Genomic DNA, 20,797 nt, shown 5'->3' with positions numbered 1-20,797 from the left:
TGTTTGTAGGTTACTTGTATGTATAGACAGAAGGGTTAAAAAGAAGTTTGGTATACCTGAAACTCAGTCATCGTTTTGTTTGTTTGTAGGTTGCTTGTATGTATAGACAGAAGGGTTAGAAAGAAGTGGGGTATACCTGAAACTCAGTCATCGTTTTGTTTGTTTGTAGGTTGCTTGTATGTATAGACAGAAGGGTTAGAAAGAAGTGTGGTATACCTGAAACTCAGTCATCGTTTTGTTTGTTTGTAGGTTGCTTGTAAGTATAGACAGAAGGGTTAGAAAGAAGTGTGGTATACCTGAAACTCAGTCATCGTTTTGTTTGTTTGTAGGTTGCTTGTATGTATAGACAGAAGGGTTAGAAAGAAGTGTGGTATACCTGAAACTCAGTCATCGTTTTGTTTGTTTGTAGGTTACTTGTATGTATAGACAGAAGGGTTAGAAAGAAGTGTGGTATACCTGAAACTCAGTCATCGTTTTGTTTGTTTGTAGGTTGCTTGTATGTATAGACAAGAAGGGTTAGAAAGAAGTGTGGTATACCTGAAACTCAGACATCGTTTTGTTTGTTTGTAGGTTGCTTGTATGTATAGACAGAAGGGTTAGAAAGAAGTATGGTATACCTGAAACTCAGTCATTGTTTTGTTTGTTTGTAGGTTGCTTGTATGTATAGACAGAAGGGTTAGAAAGAAGTGTGATATACCTGAAACTCAGTCATCGTTTTGTTTGTTTGTAGGTTGCTTGTATGTATAGACAGAAGGGTTAGAAAGAAGTATGGTATACCTGAAACTCAGACATCGTTTTGTTTGTTTGTAGGTTACTTGTATGTATAGACAGAAGGGTTAGAAAGAAGTATGGTATACCTGAAACTCAGACATCGTTTTGTTTGTTTGTAGGTTACTTGTAAGTATAGACAGAAGGGTTAGAAAGAAGTATGGTATACCTGAAACTCAGTCATCGTTTTGTTTGTTTGTAGGTTGCTTGTATGCAATTCATTAATATAGTGATTCATTCGGTGGAAGACATGAATTTTCGAGTACATTTGCAATATGAATTCACGCAACTGGGATTAGATGATTACTTAGAGAAGCTCCGTCCTTCTGAGAGTGAGGAACTACAAGTACAGATATCTGCTTATCTTGACAACGTGTTTGACGTAGCAGCCCTCATGGAAGATTCAGAAACGAAAGTAGCAGCACTGGAACATGTAGCTGATCTTGAAGAACAGTTATCCAGGGTGAGTACTGTGAGTAGATGTGTCCTGATAAGGGGTGAGTACTGTGAGCAGATGTGTCCTGATAAGGGGTGAGTACTGTGAGCAGATGTGTCCTGATAAGGGGTGAGTACTGTGAGTAGAGGTGTCCTGATAAGGGGTGAGTACTGTGAGTAGAGGCGTCCTGATAAGGGGTGAGTACTGTGAGTAGAGGCGTCCTGATAAGGGGTGAGTACTGTGAGTAGAGGCGTCCTGATAAGGGGTGAGTACTGTGAGTAGAGGCGTCCTGATAAGGGGTGAGTACTGTGAGGAGAGGTGTCCTGATAAGGGGTGAGTACTGTGAGGAGAGGTGTCCTGATAAGGGGTGAGTACTGTGAGGAGAGGTGTCCTGATAAGGGGTGAGTACTGTGAGGAGAGGTGTCCTGATAAGGGGTGAGTACTGTGAGGAGAGGTGTCCTGATAAGGGGTGAGTACTGTGAGTAGAGGTGTCCTGATAAGGGATATATTTAACTTTTAAGGTTTCTGGAAACGAACTTGCAGGTTATGGCTTGATAGAAAAGAATGGTCATACTTTGTTAGGATTGTTTACTCTATCTACACAATCTCTCTTAAACCAAATTACTAAGTTGAATTATGTTATTGCAAACATTTTTATTTTTATTAATAGTTTCAGTTTCGGTTTACTTACTTGTAAGGTATATTTTATTACACTTTACAGTAAGTGAGATTAGTTGTTAGAACAGGTACGATGTTTTGATCACTGGTACAATCATTATCAAATCCACAACTTTTTACAGTAAGTGAGATTAGTTGTTAGAACAGGTACGATGTTTTGATCAATGGTACAATCATTATCAAATCCACAGCTTTTTACAGTAAGTGAGATTAGTTGTTAGAACAGGTACGATGTTTTGATCAATGGTACAATCATTATCAAATCCACAGCTTTTTACAGTAAGTGAGATTAGTTGTTAGAACAGGTACGATGTTTTGATCAATGGTACAATCATTATCAAATCCACAGCTTTTTACAGTAAGTGAGATTAGTTGTTAGAACATGTACGATGTTTTAATCACTGGTACAATCATTATCAAATCCACAACTTTTACAGTAAGTGAGATTAGTTGTTAGAACAGGTACGATGTTTTGATCAATGGTACAATCATTATCAAATCCACAGCTTTTTACAGTAAGTGAGATTAGTTGTTGGAACAGGTACGATGTTTTAATCACTGGTACAATCATTATCAAATCCACAACTTTTTACAGTAAGTGAGATTAGTTGTTAGAACAGGTACGATGTTTTGATCAATGGTACAATCATTATCAAATCCACAGCTTTTTACAGTAAGTGAGATTAGTTGTTGGAACAGGTACGATGTTTTAATCACTGGTACAATCATTATCAAATCCACAACTTTTTACAGTAAGTGAGATTAGTTGTTAGAACAGGTACGATGTTTTGATCAATGGTAAATCATTATCAAATCCACAGCTTTTTACAGTAAGTGAGATTAGTTGTTAGAACAAGAGTGATGTTTTGATCAATGGTACAATCATTATCAAATCCACAGCTTTTTACAGTAAGTGAGATTAGTTGTTAGAACAGGTACGATGTTTTGATCAATGGTACAATCATTATCAAATCCACAGCTTTTTACAGTAAGTGAGATTAGTTGTTAGAACAAGAGTGATGTTTTGATCAATGGTACAATCATTATCAAATCCACAGCTTTTTACAGTAAGTGAGATTAGTTGTTAGAACAGGTACGATGTTTTGATCAATGGTACAATCATTATCAAATCCACAGCTTTTTACAGTAAGTGAGATTAGTTGTTAGAACAAGAGTGATGTTTTGATCAATGGTACAATCATTATCAAATCCACAACTTTTTACAGTAAGTGAGATTAGTTGTTAGAACAGGTACGATGTTTTGATCAATGGTACAATCATTATCAAATCCACAACTTTTTACAGTAAGTGAGATTAGTTGTTAGAACAAGAGTGATGTTTTGATCAATGGTACAATCATTATCAAATCCACAACTTTTTACAGTAAGTGAGATTAGTTGTTAGAACAGGTACGATGTTTTGATCAATGGTACAATCATTATCAAATCCACAACTTTTTACAGTAAGTGAGATTAGTTGTTAGAACAGGTACGATGTTTTGATCAATGGTACAATCATTATCAAATCCACAGCTTTTTACAGTAAGTGAGATTAGTTGTTAGAACAGGTACGATATTTTGATCAATGGTACAATCATTATCAAATCCACAGCTTTTTACAGTAAGTGAGATTAGTTGTTAGAACAGGTACGATGTTTTGATCACTGGTACAATCATTATCAAATCCACAACTTTTTACAGTAAGTGAGATTAGTTGTTAGAACAGGTACGATGTTTTGATAACTGGTACAATCATTATCAAATCCACAGCTTTTTTACAGTAAGTGAGATTAGTTGTTGGAACAGGTACGATGTTTTGATCAATGGTACAATCATTATCAAATCCACAGCTTTTTACAGTAAGTGAGATTAGTTGTTAGAACAGGTACGATGTTTTGATCAATGGTACAATCATTATCAAATCCACAGCTTTTTACAGTAAGTGAGATTAGTTGTTAGAACAGGTACGATGTTTTGATCAATGGTACAATCATTATCAAATCCACAGCTTTTTACAGTAAGTGAGATTAGTTGTTGGAACAGGTACGATGTTTTGATCACTGGTACAATCATTATCAAATCCACAACTTTTTACAGTAAGTGAGATTAGTTGTTAGAACAGGTACGATGTTTTGATCAATGGTACAATCATTATCAAATCCACAACTTTTTACAGTAAGTGAGATTAGTTGTTAGAACAGGTACGATGTTTTGATCAATGGTACAATCATTATCAAATCCACAGCTTTTTATAGTAAGTGAGATTAGTTGTTAGAACAGGTACGATGTTTTGATCAATGGTACAATCATTATCAAATCCACAGCTTTTTACAGTAAGTGAGATTAGTTGTTAGAACAAGAGTGATGTTTTGATCAATGGTACAATCATTATCAAATCCACAGCTTTTTACAGTAAGTGAGATTAGTTGTTAGAACAGGTACGATGTTTTGATCAATGGTACAATCATTATCAAATCCACAGCTTTTTACAGTAAGTGAGATTAGTTGTTAGAACAGGTACGATGTTTTGATCAATGGTACAATCATTATCAAATCCACAACTTTTTACAGTAAGTGAGATTAGTTGTTAGAACAGGTACGATGTTTTGATCAATGATACAATCATTATCAAATCCACAGCTTTTTATAGTAAGTGAGATTAGTTGTTAGAACAGGTACGATGTTTTGATCAATGGTACAATCATTATCAAATCCACAGCTTTTTACAGTAAGTGAGATTAGTTGTTAGAACAGGTACGATGTTTTGATCACTGGTACAATCATTATCAAATCCACAACTTTTTACAGTAAGTGAGATTAGTTGTTAGAACAGGTACGATGTTTTGATCAATGGTACAATCATTATCAAATCCACAGCTTTTTACAGTAAGTGAGATTAGTTGTTGGAACAGGTTCGATGTTTTAATCACTGGTACAATCATTATCAAATCCACAACTTTTTACAGTAAGTGAGATTAGTTGTTAGAACAGGTACGATGTTTTGATCAATGGTACAATCATTATCAAATCCACAGCTTTTTACAGTAAGTGAGATTAGTTGTTGGAACAGGTACGATGTTTTGATCACTGGTACAATCATTATCAAATCCACAACTTTTTACAGTAAGTGAGATTAGTTGTTAGAACAGGTACGATGTTTTGATCAATGGTACAATCATTATCAAATCCACAGCTTTTTACAGTAAGTGAGATTAGTTGTTAGAACAGGTACGATGTTTTGATCAATGGTACAATCATTATCAAATCCACAGCTTTTTACAGTAAGTGAGATTAGTTGTTAGAACAAGAGTGATGTTTTGATCAATGGTACAATCATTATCAAATCCACAGCTTTTTACAGTAAGTGAGATTAGTTGTTAGAACAAGAGTGATGTTTTGATCAATGGTACAATCATTATCAAATCCACAGCTTTTTACAGTAAGTGAGATTAGTTGTTAGAACAGGTACGATGTTTTGATCAATGGTACAATCATTATCAAATCCACAGCTTTTTACAGTAAGTGAGATTAGTTGTTAGAACAAGAGTGATGTTTTGATCAATGGTACAATCATTATCAAATCCACAACTTTTTACAGTAAGTGAGATTAGTTGTTAGAACAGGTACGATGTTTTGATCAATGGTACAATCATTATCAAATCCACAACTTTTTACAGTAAGTGAGATTAGTTGTTAGAACAAGAGTGATGTTTTGATCAATGGTACAATCATTATCAAATCCACAACTTTTTACAGTAAGTGAGATTAGTTGTTAGAACAGGTACGATGTTTTGATCAATGGTACAATCATTATCAAATCCACAGCTTTTTACAGTAAGTGAGATTAGTTGTTAGAACAGGTACGATGTTTTGATCAATGGTACAATCATTATCAAATCCACAGCTTTTTACAGTAAGTGAGATTAGTTGTTAGAACAGGTACGATGTTTTGATCAATGGTACAATCATTATCAAATCCACAGCTTTTTACAGTAAGTGAGATTAGTTGTTAGAACAGGTACGATGTTTTGATCAATGGTACAATCATTATCAAATCCACAGCTTTTTACAGTAAGTGAGATTAGTTGTTAGAACAGGTACGATGTTTTGATCACTGGTACAATCATTATCAAATCCACAGCTTTTACAGTAAGTGAGATTAGTTGTTAGAACAGGTACGATGTTTTGATCAATGGTACAATCATTATCAAATCCACAGCTTTTACAGTAAGTGAGATTAGTTGTTAGAACAGGTACGATGTTTTGATCAATGGTACAATCATTATCAAATCCACAGCTTTTTACAGTAAGTGAGATTAGTTGTTAGAACAGGTACGATGTTTTGATCAATGGTACAATCATTATCAAATCCACAGCTTTTTACAGTAAGTGAGATTAGTTGTTAGAACAGGTACGATGTTTTGATCAATGGTACAATCATTATCAAATCCACAACTTTTACAGTAAGTGAGATTAGTTGTTAGAACAGGTACGATGTTTTGATCAATGGTACAATCATTATCAAATCCACAACTTTTTACAGTAAGTGAGATTAGTTGTTAGAACAGGTACGATGTTTTGATCAATGGTACAATCATTATCAAATCCACAGCTTTTTACAGTAAGTGAGATTAGTTGTTAGAACAGGTACGATGTTTTGATCAATGGTACAATCATTATCAAATCCACAGCTTTTACAGTAAGTGAGATTAGTTGTTAGAACAGGTACGATGTTTTGATCAATGGTACAATCATTATCAAATCCACAGCTTTTACAGTAAGTGAGATTAGTTGTTAGAACAGGTACGATGTTTTGATCAATGGTACAATCATTATCAAATCCACAGCTTTTACAGTAAGTGAGATTAGTTGTTAGAACAGGTACGATGTTTTGATCAATGGTACAATCATTATCAAATCCACAGCTTTTACAGTAAGTGAGATTAGTTGTTAGAACAGGTACGATGTTTTGATCAATGGTACAATCATTATCAAATCCACAGCTTTTACAGTAAGTGAGATTAGTTGTTAGAACAGGTACGATGTTTTGATCAATGGTACAATCATTATCAAATCCACAGCTTTTACAGTAAGTGAGATTAGTTGTTAGAACAGGTACGATGTTTTGATCAATGGTACAATCATTATCAAATCCACAGCTTTTACAGTAAGTGAGATTAGTTGTTAGAACAGGTAGTGATGTTTTGATCAATGGTACAATCATTATCAAATCCACAGCTTTTACAGTAAGTGAGATTAGTTGTTAGAACAGGTACGATGTTTTGATCAATGGTACAATCATTATCAAATCCACAGCTTTTACAGTAAGTGAGATTAGTTGTTAGAACAGGTACGATGTTTTGATCAATGGTACAATCATTATCAAATCCACAGCTTTTACAGTAAGTGAGATTAGTTGTTAGAACAGGTACGATGTTTTGATCAATGGTACAATCATTATCAAATCCACAACTTTTACAGTAAGTGAGATTAGTTGTTAGAACAGGTACGATGTTTTGATCAATGGTACAATCATTATCAAATCCACAGCTTTTACAGTAAGTGAGATTAGTTGTTAGAACAGGAGTGATGTTTTGATCAATGGTACAATCATTATCAAATCCACAGCTTTTACAGTAAGTGAGATTAGTTGTTAGAACAGGTACGATGTTTTGATCAATGGTACAATCATTATCAAATCCACAGCTTTTACAGTAAGTGAGATTAGTTGTTAGAACAGGTACGATGTTTTGATCAATGGTACAATCATTATCAAATCCACAGCTTTTTACAGTAAGTGAGATTAGTTGTTAGAACAGGTACGATGTTTTGATCAATGGTACAATCATTATCAAATCCACAGCTTTTACAGTAAGTGAGATTAGTTGTTAGAACAGGTACGATGTTTTGATCAATGGTACAATCATTATCAAATCCACAGCTTTTACAGTAAGTGAGATTAGTTGTTAGAACAGGTACGATGTTTTGATCAATGGTACAATCATTATCAAATCCACAGCTTTTACAGTAAGTGAGATTAGTTGTTAGAACAGGTACGATGTTTTGATCAATGGTACAATCATTATCAAATCCACAGCTTTTACAGTAAGTGAGATTAGTTGTTAGAACAGGTACGATGTTTTGATCAATGGTACAATCATTATCAAATCCACAACTTTTTACAGTAAGTGAGATTAGTTGTTAGAACAGGTACGATGTTTTGATCAATGGTACAATCATTATCAAATCCACAGCTTTTTACAGTAAGTGAGATTAGTTGTTAGAACAGGTACGATGTTTTGATCAATGGTACAATCATTATCAAATCCACAGCTTTTACAGTAAGTGAGATTAGTTGTTAGAACAGGTACGATGTTTTGATCAATGGTACAATCATTATCAAATCCACAGCTTTTTACAGTAAGTGAGATTAGTTGTTAGAACAGGTACGATGTTTTGATCAATGGTACAATCATTATCAAATCCACAGCTTTTTACAGTAAGTGAGATTAGTTGTTAGAACAGGTACGATGTTTTGATCAATGGTACAATCATTATCAAATCCACAGCTTTTACAGTAAGTGAGATTAGTTGTTAGAACAGGTACGATGTTTTGATCAATGGTACAATCATTATCAAATCCACAGCTTTTTACAGTAAGTGAGATTAGTTGTTAGAACAGGTACGATGTTTTGATCAATGGTACAATCATTATCAAATCCACAGCTTTTACAGTAAGTGAGATTAGTTGTTAGAACAGGTACGATGTTTTGATCAATGGTACAATCATTATCAAATCCACAGCTTTTACAGTAAGTGAGATTAGTTGTTAGAACAGGTACGATGTTTTGATCAATGGTACAATCATTATCAAATCCACAGCTTTTACAGTAAGTGAGATTAGTTGTTAGAACAGGTACGATGTTTTGATCAATGGTACAATCATTATCAAATCCACAGCTTTTACAGTAAGTGAGATTAGTTGTTAGAACAGGTACGATGTTTTGATCAATGGTACAATCATTATCAAATCCACAGCTTTTACAGTAAGTGAGATTAGTTGTTAGAACAGGTACGATGTTTTGATCAATGGTACAATCATTATCAAATCCACAGCTTTTACAGTAAGTGAGATTAGTTGTTAGAACAGGTACGATGTTTTGATCAATGGTACAATCATTATCAAATCCACAGCTTTTACAGTAAGTGAGATTAGTTGTTAGAACAGGTACGATGTTTTGATCAATGGTACAATCATTATCAAATCCACAGCTTTTACAGTAAGTGAGATTAGTTGTTAGAACAGGTACGATGTTTTGATCAATGGTACAATCATTATCAAATCCACAGCTTTTACAGTAAGTGAGATTAGTTGTTAGAACAGGTACGATGTTTTGATCAATGGTACAATCATTATCAAATCCACAGCTTTTACAGTAAGTGAGATTAGTTGTTAGAACAGGTACGATGTTTTGATCAATGGTACAATCATTATCAAATCCACAGCTTTTACAGTAAGTGAGATTAGTTGTTAGAACAGGTACGATGTTTTGATCAATGGTACAATCATTATCAAATCCACAGCTTTTACAGTAAGTGAGATTAGTTGTTAGAACAGGTACGATGTTTTGATCAATGGTACAATCATTATCAAATCCACAGCTTTTACAGTAAGTGAGATTAGTTGTTAGAACAGGTACGATGTTTTGATCAATGGTACAATCATTATCAAATCCACAGCTTTTACAGTAAGTGAGATTAGTTGTTAGAACAGGTACGATGTTTTGATCAATGGTACAATCATTATCAAATCCACAGCTTTTACAGTAAGTGAGATTAGTTGTTAGAACAGGTACGATGTTTTGATCAATGGTACAATCATTATCAAATCCACAGCTTTTACAGTAAGTGAGATTAGTTGTTAGAACAGGTACGATGTTTTGATCAATGGTACAATCATTATCAAATCCACAGCTTTTACAGTAAGTGAGATTAGTTGTTAGAACAGGTACGATGTTTTGATCAATGGTACAATCATTATCAAATCCACAGCTTTTACAGTAAGTGAGATTAGTTGTTAGAACAAGGTACGATGTTTTGATGGTACAATCATTATCAAATCCACAGCTTTTACAGTAAGTGAGATTAGTTGTTAGAACAGGTACGATGTTTTGATCAATGGTACAATCATTATCAAATCCACAGCTTTTACAGTAAGTGAGATTAGTTGTTAGAACAGGTACGATGTTTTGATCAATGGTACAATCATTATCAAATCCACAGCTTTTACAGTAAGTGAGATTAGTTGTTAGAACAGGTACGATGTTTTGATCAATGGTACAATCATTATCAAATCCACAGCTTTTACAGTAAGTGAGATTAGTTGTTAGAACAGGTACGATGTTTTGATCAATGGTACAATCATTATCAAATCCACAGCTTTTACAGTAAGTGAGATTAGTTGTTAGAACAGGTACGATGTTTTGATCAATGGTACAATCATTATCAAATCCACAGCTTTTACAGTAAGTGAGATTAGTTGTTAGAACAGGTACGATGTTTTGATCAATGGTACAATCATTATCAAATCCACAGCTTTTTACAGTAAGTGAGATTAGTTGTTAGAACAGGTACGATGTTTTGATCAATGGTACAATCATTATCAAATCCACAGCTTTTTACAGTAAGTGAGATTAGTTGTTAGAACAAGGTGATGTTTTGATCAATGGTACAATCATTATCAAATCCACAGCTTTTTACAGTAAGTGAGATTAGTTGTTAGAACAGGTACGATGTTTTGATCAATGGTACAATCATTATCAAATCCACAGCTTTTTACAGTAAGTGAGATTAGTTGTTAGAACAGGTACGATGTTTTGATCAATGGTACAATCATTATCAAATCCACAGCTTTTTACAGTAAGTGAGATTAGTTGTTAGAACAGGTACGATGTTTTGATCAATGGTACAATCATTATCAAATCCACAGCTTTTTACAGTAAGTGAGATTAGTTGTTAGAACAAGAGTGATGTTTTGATCAATGGTACAATCATTATCAAATCCACAGCTTTTTACAGTAAGTGAGATTAGTTGTTAGAACAGGTACGATGTTTTGATCAATGGTACAATCATTATCAAATCCACAGCTTTTACAGTAAGTGAGATTAGTTGTTAGAACAAGGTGATGTTTTGATCAATGGTACAATCATTATCAAATCCACAGCTTTTTACAGTAAGTGAGATTAGTTGTTAGAACAGGTACGATGTTTTGATCAATGGTACAATCATTATCAAATCCACAGCTTTTTACAGTAAGTGAGATTAGTTGTTAGAACAGAACAGGTACGATGTTTTGATCAATGGTACAATCATTATCAAATCCACAGCTTTTTACAGTAAGTGAGATTAGTTGTTAGAACAGGTACGATGTTTTGATCAATGGTACAATCATTATCAAATCCACAGCTTTTTACAGTAAGTGAGATTAGTTGTTAGAACAGGTACGATGTTTTGATCAATGGTACAATCATTATCAAATCCACAGCTTTTACAGTAAGTGAGATTAGTTGTTAGAACAGGTACGATGTTTTGATCAATGGTACAATCATTATCAAATCCACAGCTTTTTACAGTAAGTGAGATTAGTTGTTAGAACAAGAGTGATGTTTTGATCAATGGTACAATCATTATCAAATCCACAGCTTTTTACAGTAAGTGAGATTAGTTGTTAGAACAGGTACGATGTTTTGATCAATGGTACAATCATTATCAAATCCACAGCTTTTACAGTAAGTGAGATTAGTTGTTAGAACAGGAGTGATGTTTTGATCAATGGTACAATCATTATCAAATCCACAACTTTTTACAGTAAGTGAGATTAGTTGTTAGAACAGGTACGATGTTTTGATCAATGGTACAATCATTATCAAATCCACAGCTTTTTACAGTAAGTGAGATTAGTTGTTAGAACAGGTACGATGTTTTGATCAATGGTACAATCATTATCAAATCCACAGCTTTTTACAGTAAGTGAGATTAGTTGTTAGAACAGTTGTTAGAACGATGTTTTGATCAATGGTACAATCATTATCAAATCCACAGCTTTTACAGTAAGTGAGATTAGTTGTTAGAACAGGTACGATGTTTTGATCAATGGTACAATCATTATCAAATCCACAGCTTTTACAGTAAGTGAGATTAGTTGTTAGAACAGGTACGATGTTTTGATCAATGGTACAATCATTATCAAATCCACAGCTTTTACAGTAAGTGAGATTAGTTGTTAGAACAGGTACGATGTTTTGATCAATGGTACAATCATTATCAAATCCACAGCTTTTACAGTAAGTGAGATTAGTTGTTAGAACAGGTACGATGTTTTGATCAATGGTACAATCATTATCAAATCCACAGCTTTTACAGTAAGTGAGATTAGTTGTTAGAACAGGTACGATGTTTTGATCAATGGTACAATCATTATCAAATCCACAGCTTTTACAGTAAGTGAGATTAGTTGTTAGAACAGGTACGATGTTTTGATCAATGGTACAATCATTATCAAATCCACAGCTTTTACAGTAAGTGAGATTAGTTGTTAGAACAGGTACGATGTTTTGATCAATGGTACAATCATTATCAAATCCACAGCTTTTACAGTAAGTGAGATTAGTTGTTAGAACAGGTACGATGTTTTGATCAATGGTACAATCATTATCAAATCCACAGCTTTTACAGTAAGTGAGATTAGTTGTTAGAACAGGTACGATGTTTTGATCAATGGTACAATCATTATCAAATCCACAGCTTTTACAGTAAGTGAGATTAGTTGTTAGAACAGGTACGATGTTTTGATCAATGGTACAATCATTATCAAATCCACAGCTTTTACAGTAAGTGAGATTAGTTGTTAGAACAGGTACGATGTTTTGATCAATGGTACAATCATTATCAAATCCACAGCTTTTACAGTAAGTGAGATTAGTTGTTAGAACAGGTACGATGTTTTGATCAATGGTACAATCATTATCAAATCCACAGCTTTTTACAGTAAGTGAGATTAGTTGTTAGAACAGGTACGATGTTTTGATCAATGGTACAATCATTATCAAATCCACAGCTTTTTACAGTAAGTGAGATTAGTTGTTAGAACAGGTACGATGTTTTGATCAATGGTACAATCATTATCAAATCCACAGCTTTTTACAGTAAGTGAGATTAGTTGTTAGAACAGGTACGATGTTTTGATCAATGGTACAATCATTATCAAATCCACAGCTTTTTACAGTAAGTGAGATTAGTTGTTAGAACAGGTACGATGTTTTGATCAATGGTACAATCATTATCAAATCCACAGCTTTTTACAGTAAGTGAGATTAGTTGTTAGAACAGGTACGATGTTTTGATCAATGGTACAATCATTATCAAATCCACAGCTTTTTACAGTAAGTGAGATTAGTTGTTAGAACAGGTACGATGTTTTGATCAATGGTACAATCATTATCAAATCCACAGCTTTTTACAGTAAGTGAGATTAGTTGTTAGAACAAGAGTGATGTTTTGATCAATGGTACAATCATTATCAAATCCACAGCTTTTTACAGTAAGTGAGATTAGTTGTTAGAACAGGTACGATGTTTTGATCAATGGTACAATCATTATCAAATCCACAGCTTTTTACAGTAAGTGAGATTAGTTGTTAGAACAAGGTACGATGTTTTGATCAATGGTACAATCATTATCAAATCCACAACTTTTTACAGTAAGTGAGATTAGTTGTTAGAACAGGTACGATGTTTTGATCAATGGTACAATCATTATCAAATCCACAGCTTTTTACAGTAAGTGAGATTAGTTGTTAGAACAGGTACGATGTTTTGATCAATGGTACAATCATTATCAAATCCACAGCTTTTTACAGTAAGTGAGATTAGTTGTTAGAACAGGTACGATGTTTTGATCAATGGTACAATCATTATCAAATCCACAGCTTTTTACAGTAAGTGAGATTAGTTGTTAGAACAGGTACGATGTTTTGATCAATGGTACAATCATTATCAAATCCACAGCTTTTTACAGTAAGTGAGATTAGTTGTTAGAACAGGTACGATGTTTTGATCAATGGTACAATCATTATCAAATCCACAGCTTTTACAGTAAGTGAGATTAGTTGTTAGAACAGGTACGATGTTTTGATCAATGGTACAATCATTATCAAATCCACAGCTTTTTACAGTAAGTGAGATTAGTTGTTAGAACAGGTACGATGTTTTGATCAATGGTACAATCATTATCAAATCCACAGCTTTTTACAGTAAGTGAGATTAGTTGTTAGAACAGGTACGATGTTTTGATCAATGGTACAATCATTATCAAATCCACAGCTTTTACAGTAAGTGAGATTAGTTGTTAGAACAGGTACGATGTTTTGATCAATGGTACAATCATTATCAAATCCACAGCTTTTTACAGTAAGTGAGATTAGTTGTTAGAACAGGTACGATGTTTTGATCAATGGTACAATCATTATCAAATCCACAGCTTTTACAGTAAGTGAGATTAGTTGTTAGAACAGGTACGATGTTTTGATCAATGGTACAATCATTATCAAATCCACAGCTTTTACAGTAAGTGAGATTAGTTGTTAGAACAGGTACGATGTTTTGATCAATGGTACAATCATTATCAAATCCACAGCTTTTACAGTAAGTGAGATTAGTTGTTAGAACAGGTACGATGTTTTGATCAATGGTACAATCATTATCAAATCCACAGCTTTTACAGTAAGTGAGATTAGTTGTTAGAACAGGTACGATGTTTTGATCAATGGTACAATCATTATCAAATCCACAGCTTTTACAGTAAGTGAGATTAGTTGTTAGAACAGGTACGATGTTTTGATCAATGGTACAATCATTATCAAATCCACAGCTTTTTACAGTAAGTGAGATTAGTTGTTAGAACAGGTACGATGTTTTGATCAATGGTACAATCATTATCAAATCCACAGCTTTTTACAGTAAGTGAGATTAGTTGTTAGAACAGGTACGATGTTTTGATCAATGGTACAATCATTATCAAATCCACAACTTTTTACAGTAAGTGAGATTAGTTGTTAGAACAGGTACGATGTTTTGATCAATGGTACAATCATTATCAAATCCACAGCTTTTTACAGTAAGTGAGATTAGTTGTTAGAACAGGTACGATGTTTTGATCAATGGTACAATCATTATCAAATCCACAACTTTTTACAGTAAGTGAGATTAGTTGTTAGAACAGGTACGATGTTTTGATCAATGGTACAATCATTATCAAATCCACAGCTTTTTACAGTAAGTGAGATTAGTTGTTAGAACAAGAGTGATGTTTTGATCAATGGTACAATCATTATCAAATCCACAGCTTTTTACAGTAAGTGAGATTAGTTGTTAGAACAGGTACGATGTTTTGATCAATGGTACAATCATTATCAAATCCACAGCTTTTTACAGTAAGTGAGATTAGTTGTTAGAACAAGGTGATGTTTTGATCAATGGTACAATCATTATCAAATCCACAGCTTTTTACAGTAAGTGAGATTAGTTGTTAGAACAGGTACGATGTTTTGATCAATGGTACAATCATTATCAAATCCACAGCTTTTTACAGTAAGTGAGATTAGTTGTTAGAACAAGAGTGATGTTTTGATCAATGGTACAATCATTATCAAATCCACAACTTTTTACAGTAAGTGAGATTAGTTGTTAGAACAGGTACGATGTTTTGATCAATGGTACAATCATTATCAAATCCACAACTTTTTACAGTAAGTGAGATTAGTTGTTAGAACAAGAGTGATGTTTTGATCAATGATACAATCATTATCAAATCCACAACTTTTTACAGTAAGTGAGATTAGTTGTTAGAACAGGTACGATGTTTTGATCAATGGTACAATCATTATCAAATCCACAACTTTTTACAGTAAGTGAGATTAGTTGTTAGAACAGGTACGATGTTTTGATCAATGGTACAATCATTATCAAATCCACAGCTTTTTACAGTAAGTGAGATTAGTTGTTAGAACAGGTACGATGTTTTGATCAATGGTACAATCATTATCAAATCCACAGCTTTTTATAGTAAGTGAGATTAGTTGTTAGAACAGGTACGATGTTTTGATCAATGGTACAATCATTATCAAATCCACAGCTTTTTACAGTAAGTGAGATTAGTTGTTAGAACAAGAGTGATGTTTTGATCAATGGTACAATCATTATCAAATCCACAGCTTTTTACAGTAAGTGAGATTAGTTGTTAGAACAAGAGTGATGTTTTGATCAATGGTACAATCATTATCAAATCCACAGCTTTTTACAGTAAGTGAGATTAGTTGTTAGAACAGGTACGATGTTTTGATCAATGGTACAATCATTATCAAATCCACAGCTTTTTACAGTAAGTGAGATTAGTTGTTAGAACAAGAGTGATGTTTTGATCAATGGTACAATCATTATCAAATCCACAACTTTTTACAGTAAGTGAGATTAGTTGTTAGAACAGGTACGATGTTTTGATCAATGGTACAATCATTATCAAATCCACAACTTTTTACAGTAAGTGAGATTAGTTGTTAGAACAAGAGTGATGTTTTGATCAATGGTACAATCATTATCAAATACACAACTTTTTACAGTAAGTGAGATTAGTTGTTAGAACATGTACTATGTTTTGATCAATGGTACAATCATTATCAAATCCACAACTTTTTACAGTAAGTGAGATTAGTTGTTAGAACAGGTACGATGTTTTGATCAATGGTACAATCATTATCAAATCCACAGCTTTTTACAGTAAGTGAGATTAGTTGTTAGAACAGGTACGATGTTTTGATCAATGGTACAATCATTATCAAATCCACAGCTTTTTACAGTAAGTGAGATTAGTTGTTGGAACAGGTACGATGTTTTGATCACTGGTACAATCATTATCAAATCCACAACTTTTTACAGTAAGTGAGATTAGTTGTTAGAACAGGTACGATGTTTTGATAACTGGTACAATCATTATCAAATCCACAGCTTTTTTACAGTAAGTGAGATTAGTTGTTGGAACAGGTACGATGTTTTGATCAATGGTACAATCATTATCAAATCCACAGCTTTTTACAGTAAGTGAGATTAGTTGTTAGAACAGGTACGATGTTTTGATCAATGGTACAATCATTATCAAATCCACAGCTTTTTACAGTAAGTGAGATTAGTTGTTAGAACAGGTACGATGTTTTGATCAATGGTACAATCATTATCAAATCCACAGCTTTTTACAGTAAGTGAGATTAGTTGTTGGAACAGGTACGATGTTTTGATCACTGGTACAATCATTATCAAATCCACAACTTTTTACAGTAAGTGAGATTAGTTGTTGGAACAGGTACGATGTTTTGATCACTGGTACAATCATTATCAAATCCACAACTTTTTACAGTAAGTGAGATTAGTTGTTAGAACAGGTACGATGTTTTGATCACTGGTACAATCATTATCAAATCCACAGCTTTTTACAGTAAGTGAGATTAGTTGTTAGAACAGGTACGATGTTTTGATCAATGGTACAATCATTATCAAATCCACAACTTTTTACAGTAAGTGAGATTAGTTGTTAGAACTGGTACGATGTTTTGATCAATGGTACAATCATTATCAAATCCACAGCTTTTTACAGTAAGTGAGATTAGTTGTTAGAACAAGAGTGATGTTTTGATCAATGGTACAATCATTATCAAATCCACAGCTTTTTACAGTAAGTGAGATTAGTTGTTAGAACAGGTACGATGTTTTGATCAATGGTACAATCATTATCAAATCCACAGCTTTTTACAGTAAGTGAGATTAGTTGTTAGAACAGGTACGATGTTTTGATCAATGGTACAATCATTATCAAATCCACAGCTTTTTACAGTAAGTGAGATTAGTTGTTGGAACAGGTACGATGTTTTGATCACTGGTACAATCATTATCAAATCCACAACTTTTTACAGTAAGTGAGATTAGTTGTTAGAACAGGTACGATGTTTTGATAACTGGTACAATCATTATCAAATCCACAGCTTTTTTACAGTAAGTGAGATTAGTTGTTGGAACAGGTACGATGTTTTGATCAATGGTACAATCATTATCAAATCCACAGCTTTTTACAGTAAGTGAGATTAGTTGTTAGAACAGGTGCGATGTTTTGATCAATGGTACAATCATTATCAAATCCACAGCTTTTTACAGTAAGTGAGATTAGTTGTTAGAACAGGTACGATGTTTTGATCAATGGTACAATCATTATCAAATCCACAGCTTTTTACAGTAAGTGAGATTAGTTGTTAGAACAGGTACGATGTTTTGATCAATGGTACAATCATTATCAAATCCACAGCTTTTTACAGTAAGTGAGATTAGTTGTTAGAACAAGAGTGATGTTTTGATCAATGGTACAATCATTATCAAATCCACAGCTTTTTACAGTAAGTGAGATTAGTTGTTAGAACAGGTACGATGTTTTGATCAATGGTACAATCATTATCAAATCCACAGCTTTTTATAGTAAGTGAGATTAGTTGTTAGAACAGGTACGATGTTTTGATCAATGGTACAATCATTATCAAATCCACAGCTTTTTACAGTAAGTGAGATTAGTTGTTAGAACAAGAGTGATGTTTTGATCAATGGTACAATCATTATCAAATCCACAGCTTTTTACAGTAAGTGAGATTAGTTGTTAGAACAAGAGTGATGTTTTGATCAATGGTACAATCATTATCAAATCCACAGCTTTTTACAGTAAGTGAGATTAGTTGTTAGAACAGGCACGATGTTTTGATCAATGGTACAATCATTATCAAATCCACAGCTTTTTACAGTAAGTGAGATTAGTTGTTAGAACAGGTACGATGTTTTGATCAATGGTACAATCATTATCAAATCCACAACTTTTTACAGTAAGTGAGATTAGTTGTTAGAACAGGTACGATGTTTTGATCACTGGTACAATCATTATCAAGTCCACAACTTTTTAGAGTAAAACACACTAACATTTAGATCCAAGGTTAGATTTTGAAGTCTGATTTCAATACTAAAACGTTATTTACTGTAAAAACGTGTTGATAATGATTGAACCATTGATAGAAATGTTGTACCTGTTCTAACAACTAATCTTATTTACCATAAAAGTTGTGAGTTGTAATAAAATATTTTTATGGATTAATTTTTAATGTTCTACTTATTCTCCATTTCTCTCTACATCCCTAGGCACATGAAGAATTTTTCGAGATGGAGAATGAATTTAATTCAAAACTGGGTAATTAAGTTTTACTGTTTTGTAACAAAGATGAAGTTCTTACTAATTGTCAATAAGTGTTTGTTTTTCTGTTTTGTAACAAAGATGAAGTTGTTACTAATTATGAATAAGTGTTTGTTTTACTGTTTTGTAACAAAGATGAAGTTGTTACTAATTACAATAAGTGTTTGTTTTTCTGTTTTGTAACAAAGATGAAGTTGTTACTAATTATCAATAAGTGTTTGTTTTACTGTTTTGTAACAAAGATGAAGTTGTTACTAATTATCTATGTGGTAATTTATAAAGCCATTGTTTAATGTTCTGATTAGTTAGAGATATTTTGGAAGAAATAATCACATACAATTAGACCTTGGATTGTTTGCATACAGAAACACATTTCACATTCTCTTACACAGCCACCAGTGTTATGTCTCCAGTGCTTTTATTTACCTTAAGTAATGTTATAATTTCAAACTAACTCTGTGCCAAGGGGTGGTTTTATTGAACCTCCAAGTGTAAATTTGGAATATTTTAAAATTGTGATGAATTTTCATCTAGTTTTATTTCCTGTGTCATGAATGGAGTTAAAGTTCTTCAACCTTATTAAAAACAAGTCACTAATTAATAACTTCTATACTGGTTATAGTTGTGTTCTGTAATTAACATGTTTTTCCTTCAACATTCTAACCATGATGAACGTACATAGCTAAAAACATTTTAAATGGTTTTTTAGATGTATTAACAGATTTAAATGTGTTATTTATAGCTATTTTAATATATTTATATTTCATTATTGCAATATATTTTCAAAATTCAGTTGGAAATATTTATTAACCCGGAATTATCTATGATTGAAGTATGGTCAAAATAATAAATGTGATCTATTCCAGTTAAAAGTAATGGTGCATAAATATGTGTGTATACAACCAGTATAATAGTATTAACACGTTGGCTTCCTAAGCCTATTTTGCTGATACTTTCCTAGGGTCCCACTAGTCATTTTATAATTACTTTTTTTATGAAGACTGTATGTGTAGTTGTTGTGTCCCAGCCAATAAGTGGCCCTTCAAAGAGAAAATAGAGCATGACTCACTGGTCTTGTGGGTCTTACCAGAAGTCTGTCATGACCCACAGATGGGTCATGTGGGAGCCAATGTGTTTATCAATTTGTAACATTTTTTTTAAAGAATGGATTGAACTGTTTTGTTTAAAGTTTTTCCTTTTCTTTTTAATGCTGACACATGTAGTCATAGAAACATTGGAAACATGGTTAAAACAATTACTTGTTTTGCTGAAATTGTAATAATTAAAATGAAAAGCAGAGTTTTGTTTTGACATAAAGAAAAAGTATATTTTGTTTTGTTTTAGTGGAACTTGAAACTCACTTAGAGTATATTACAAAAGAGAAAACTAACCTGCAGGTGAGAATTAGTATTTAATAAGGTCTGATGTTTTTTAACTCTTTGTAAATATATTGTTGTAGAAACCAAATACCTGGTTAGTTAAATCCTTGCTATGCCCTTGTAGACCACATAGTTAAATCCTTGCTATGCCCTTGTAGACCACATAGTTAAATCCTTGCTATGCCCTTGTAGACCATATAATCTCAGT

At 33.1% G+C, this 20,797-nt stretch overlaps 1 protein-coding gene across 1 annotated transcript in view; it reads left to right on the top strand.

Annotated features, from left to right (window-relative positions):
* Positions 1–20,797, top strand: part of LOC143234547 (formin-like protein) — a 93,790-nt gene that overhangs the window by 40,672 nt on the left and 32,321 nt on the right. Inside the window, 3 exon segments of the mRNA XM_076471978.1 lie at positions 971–1,231; positions 19,159–19,207; positions 20,555–20,607. Coding sequence (XP_076328093.1) covers positions 971–1,231; positions 19,159–19,207; positions 20,555–20,607 — 363 coding nt within the window.

Source organism: Tachypleus tridentatus, chromosome 12, assembly GCF_004210375.1.
Source record: "Tachypleus tridentatus isolate NWPU-2018 chromosome 12, ASM421037v1, whole genome shotgun sequence".
NCBI lineage: Eukaryota > Metazoa > Arthropoda > Merostomata > Xiphosura > Limulidae > Tachypleus > Tachypleus tridentatus.
The sequence above is the reverse complement of the archived record's forward strand: the minus strand, read 5'-3'. Positions and strand labels throughout refer to the sequence as shown.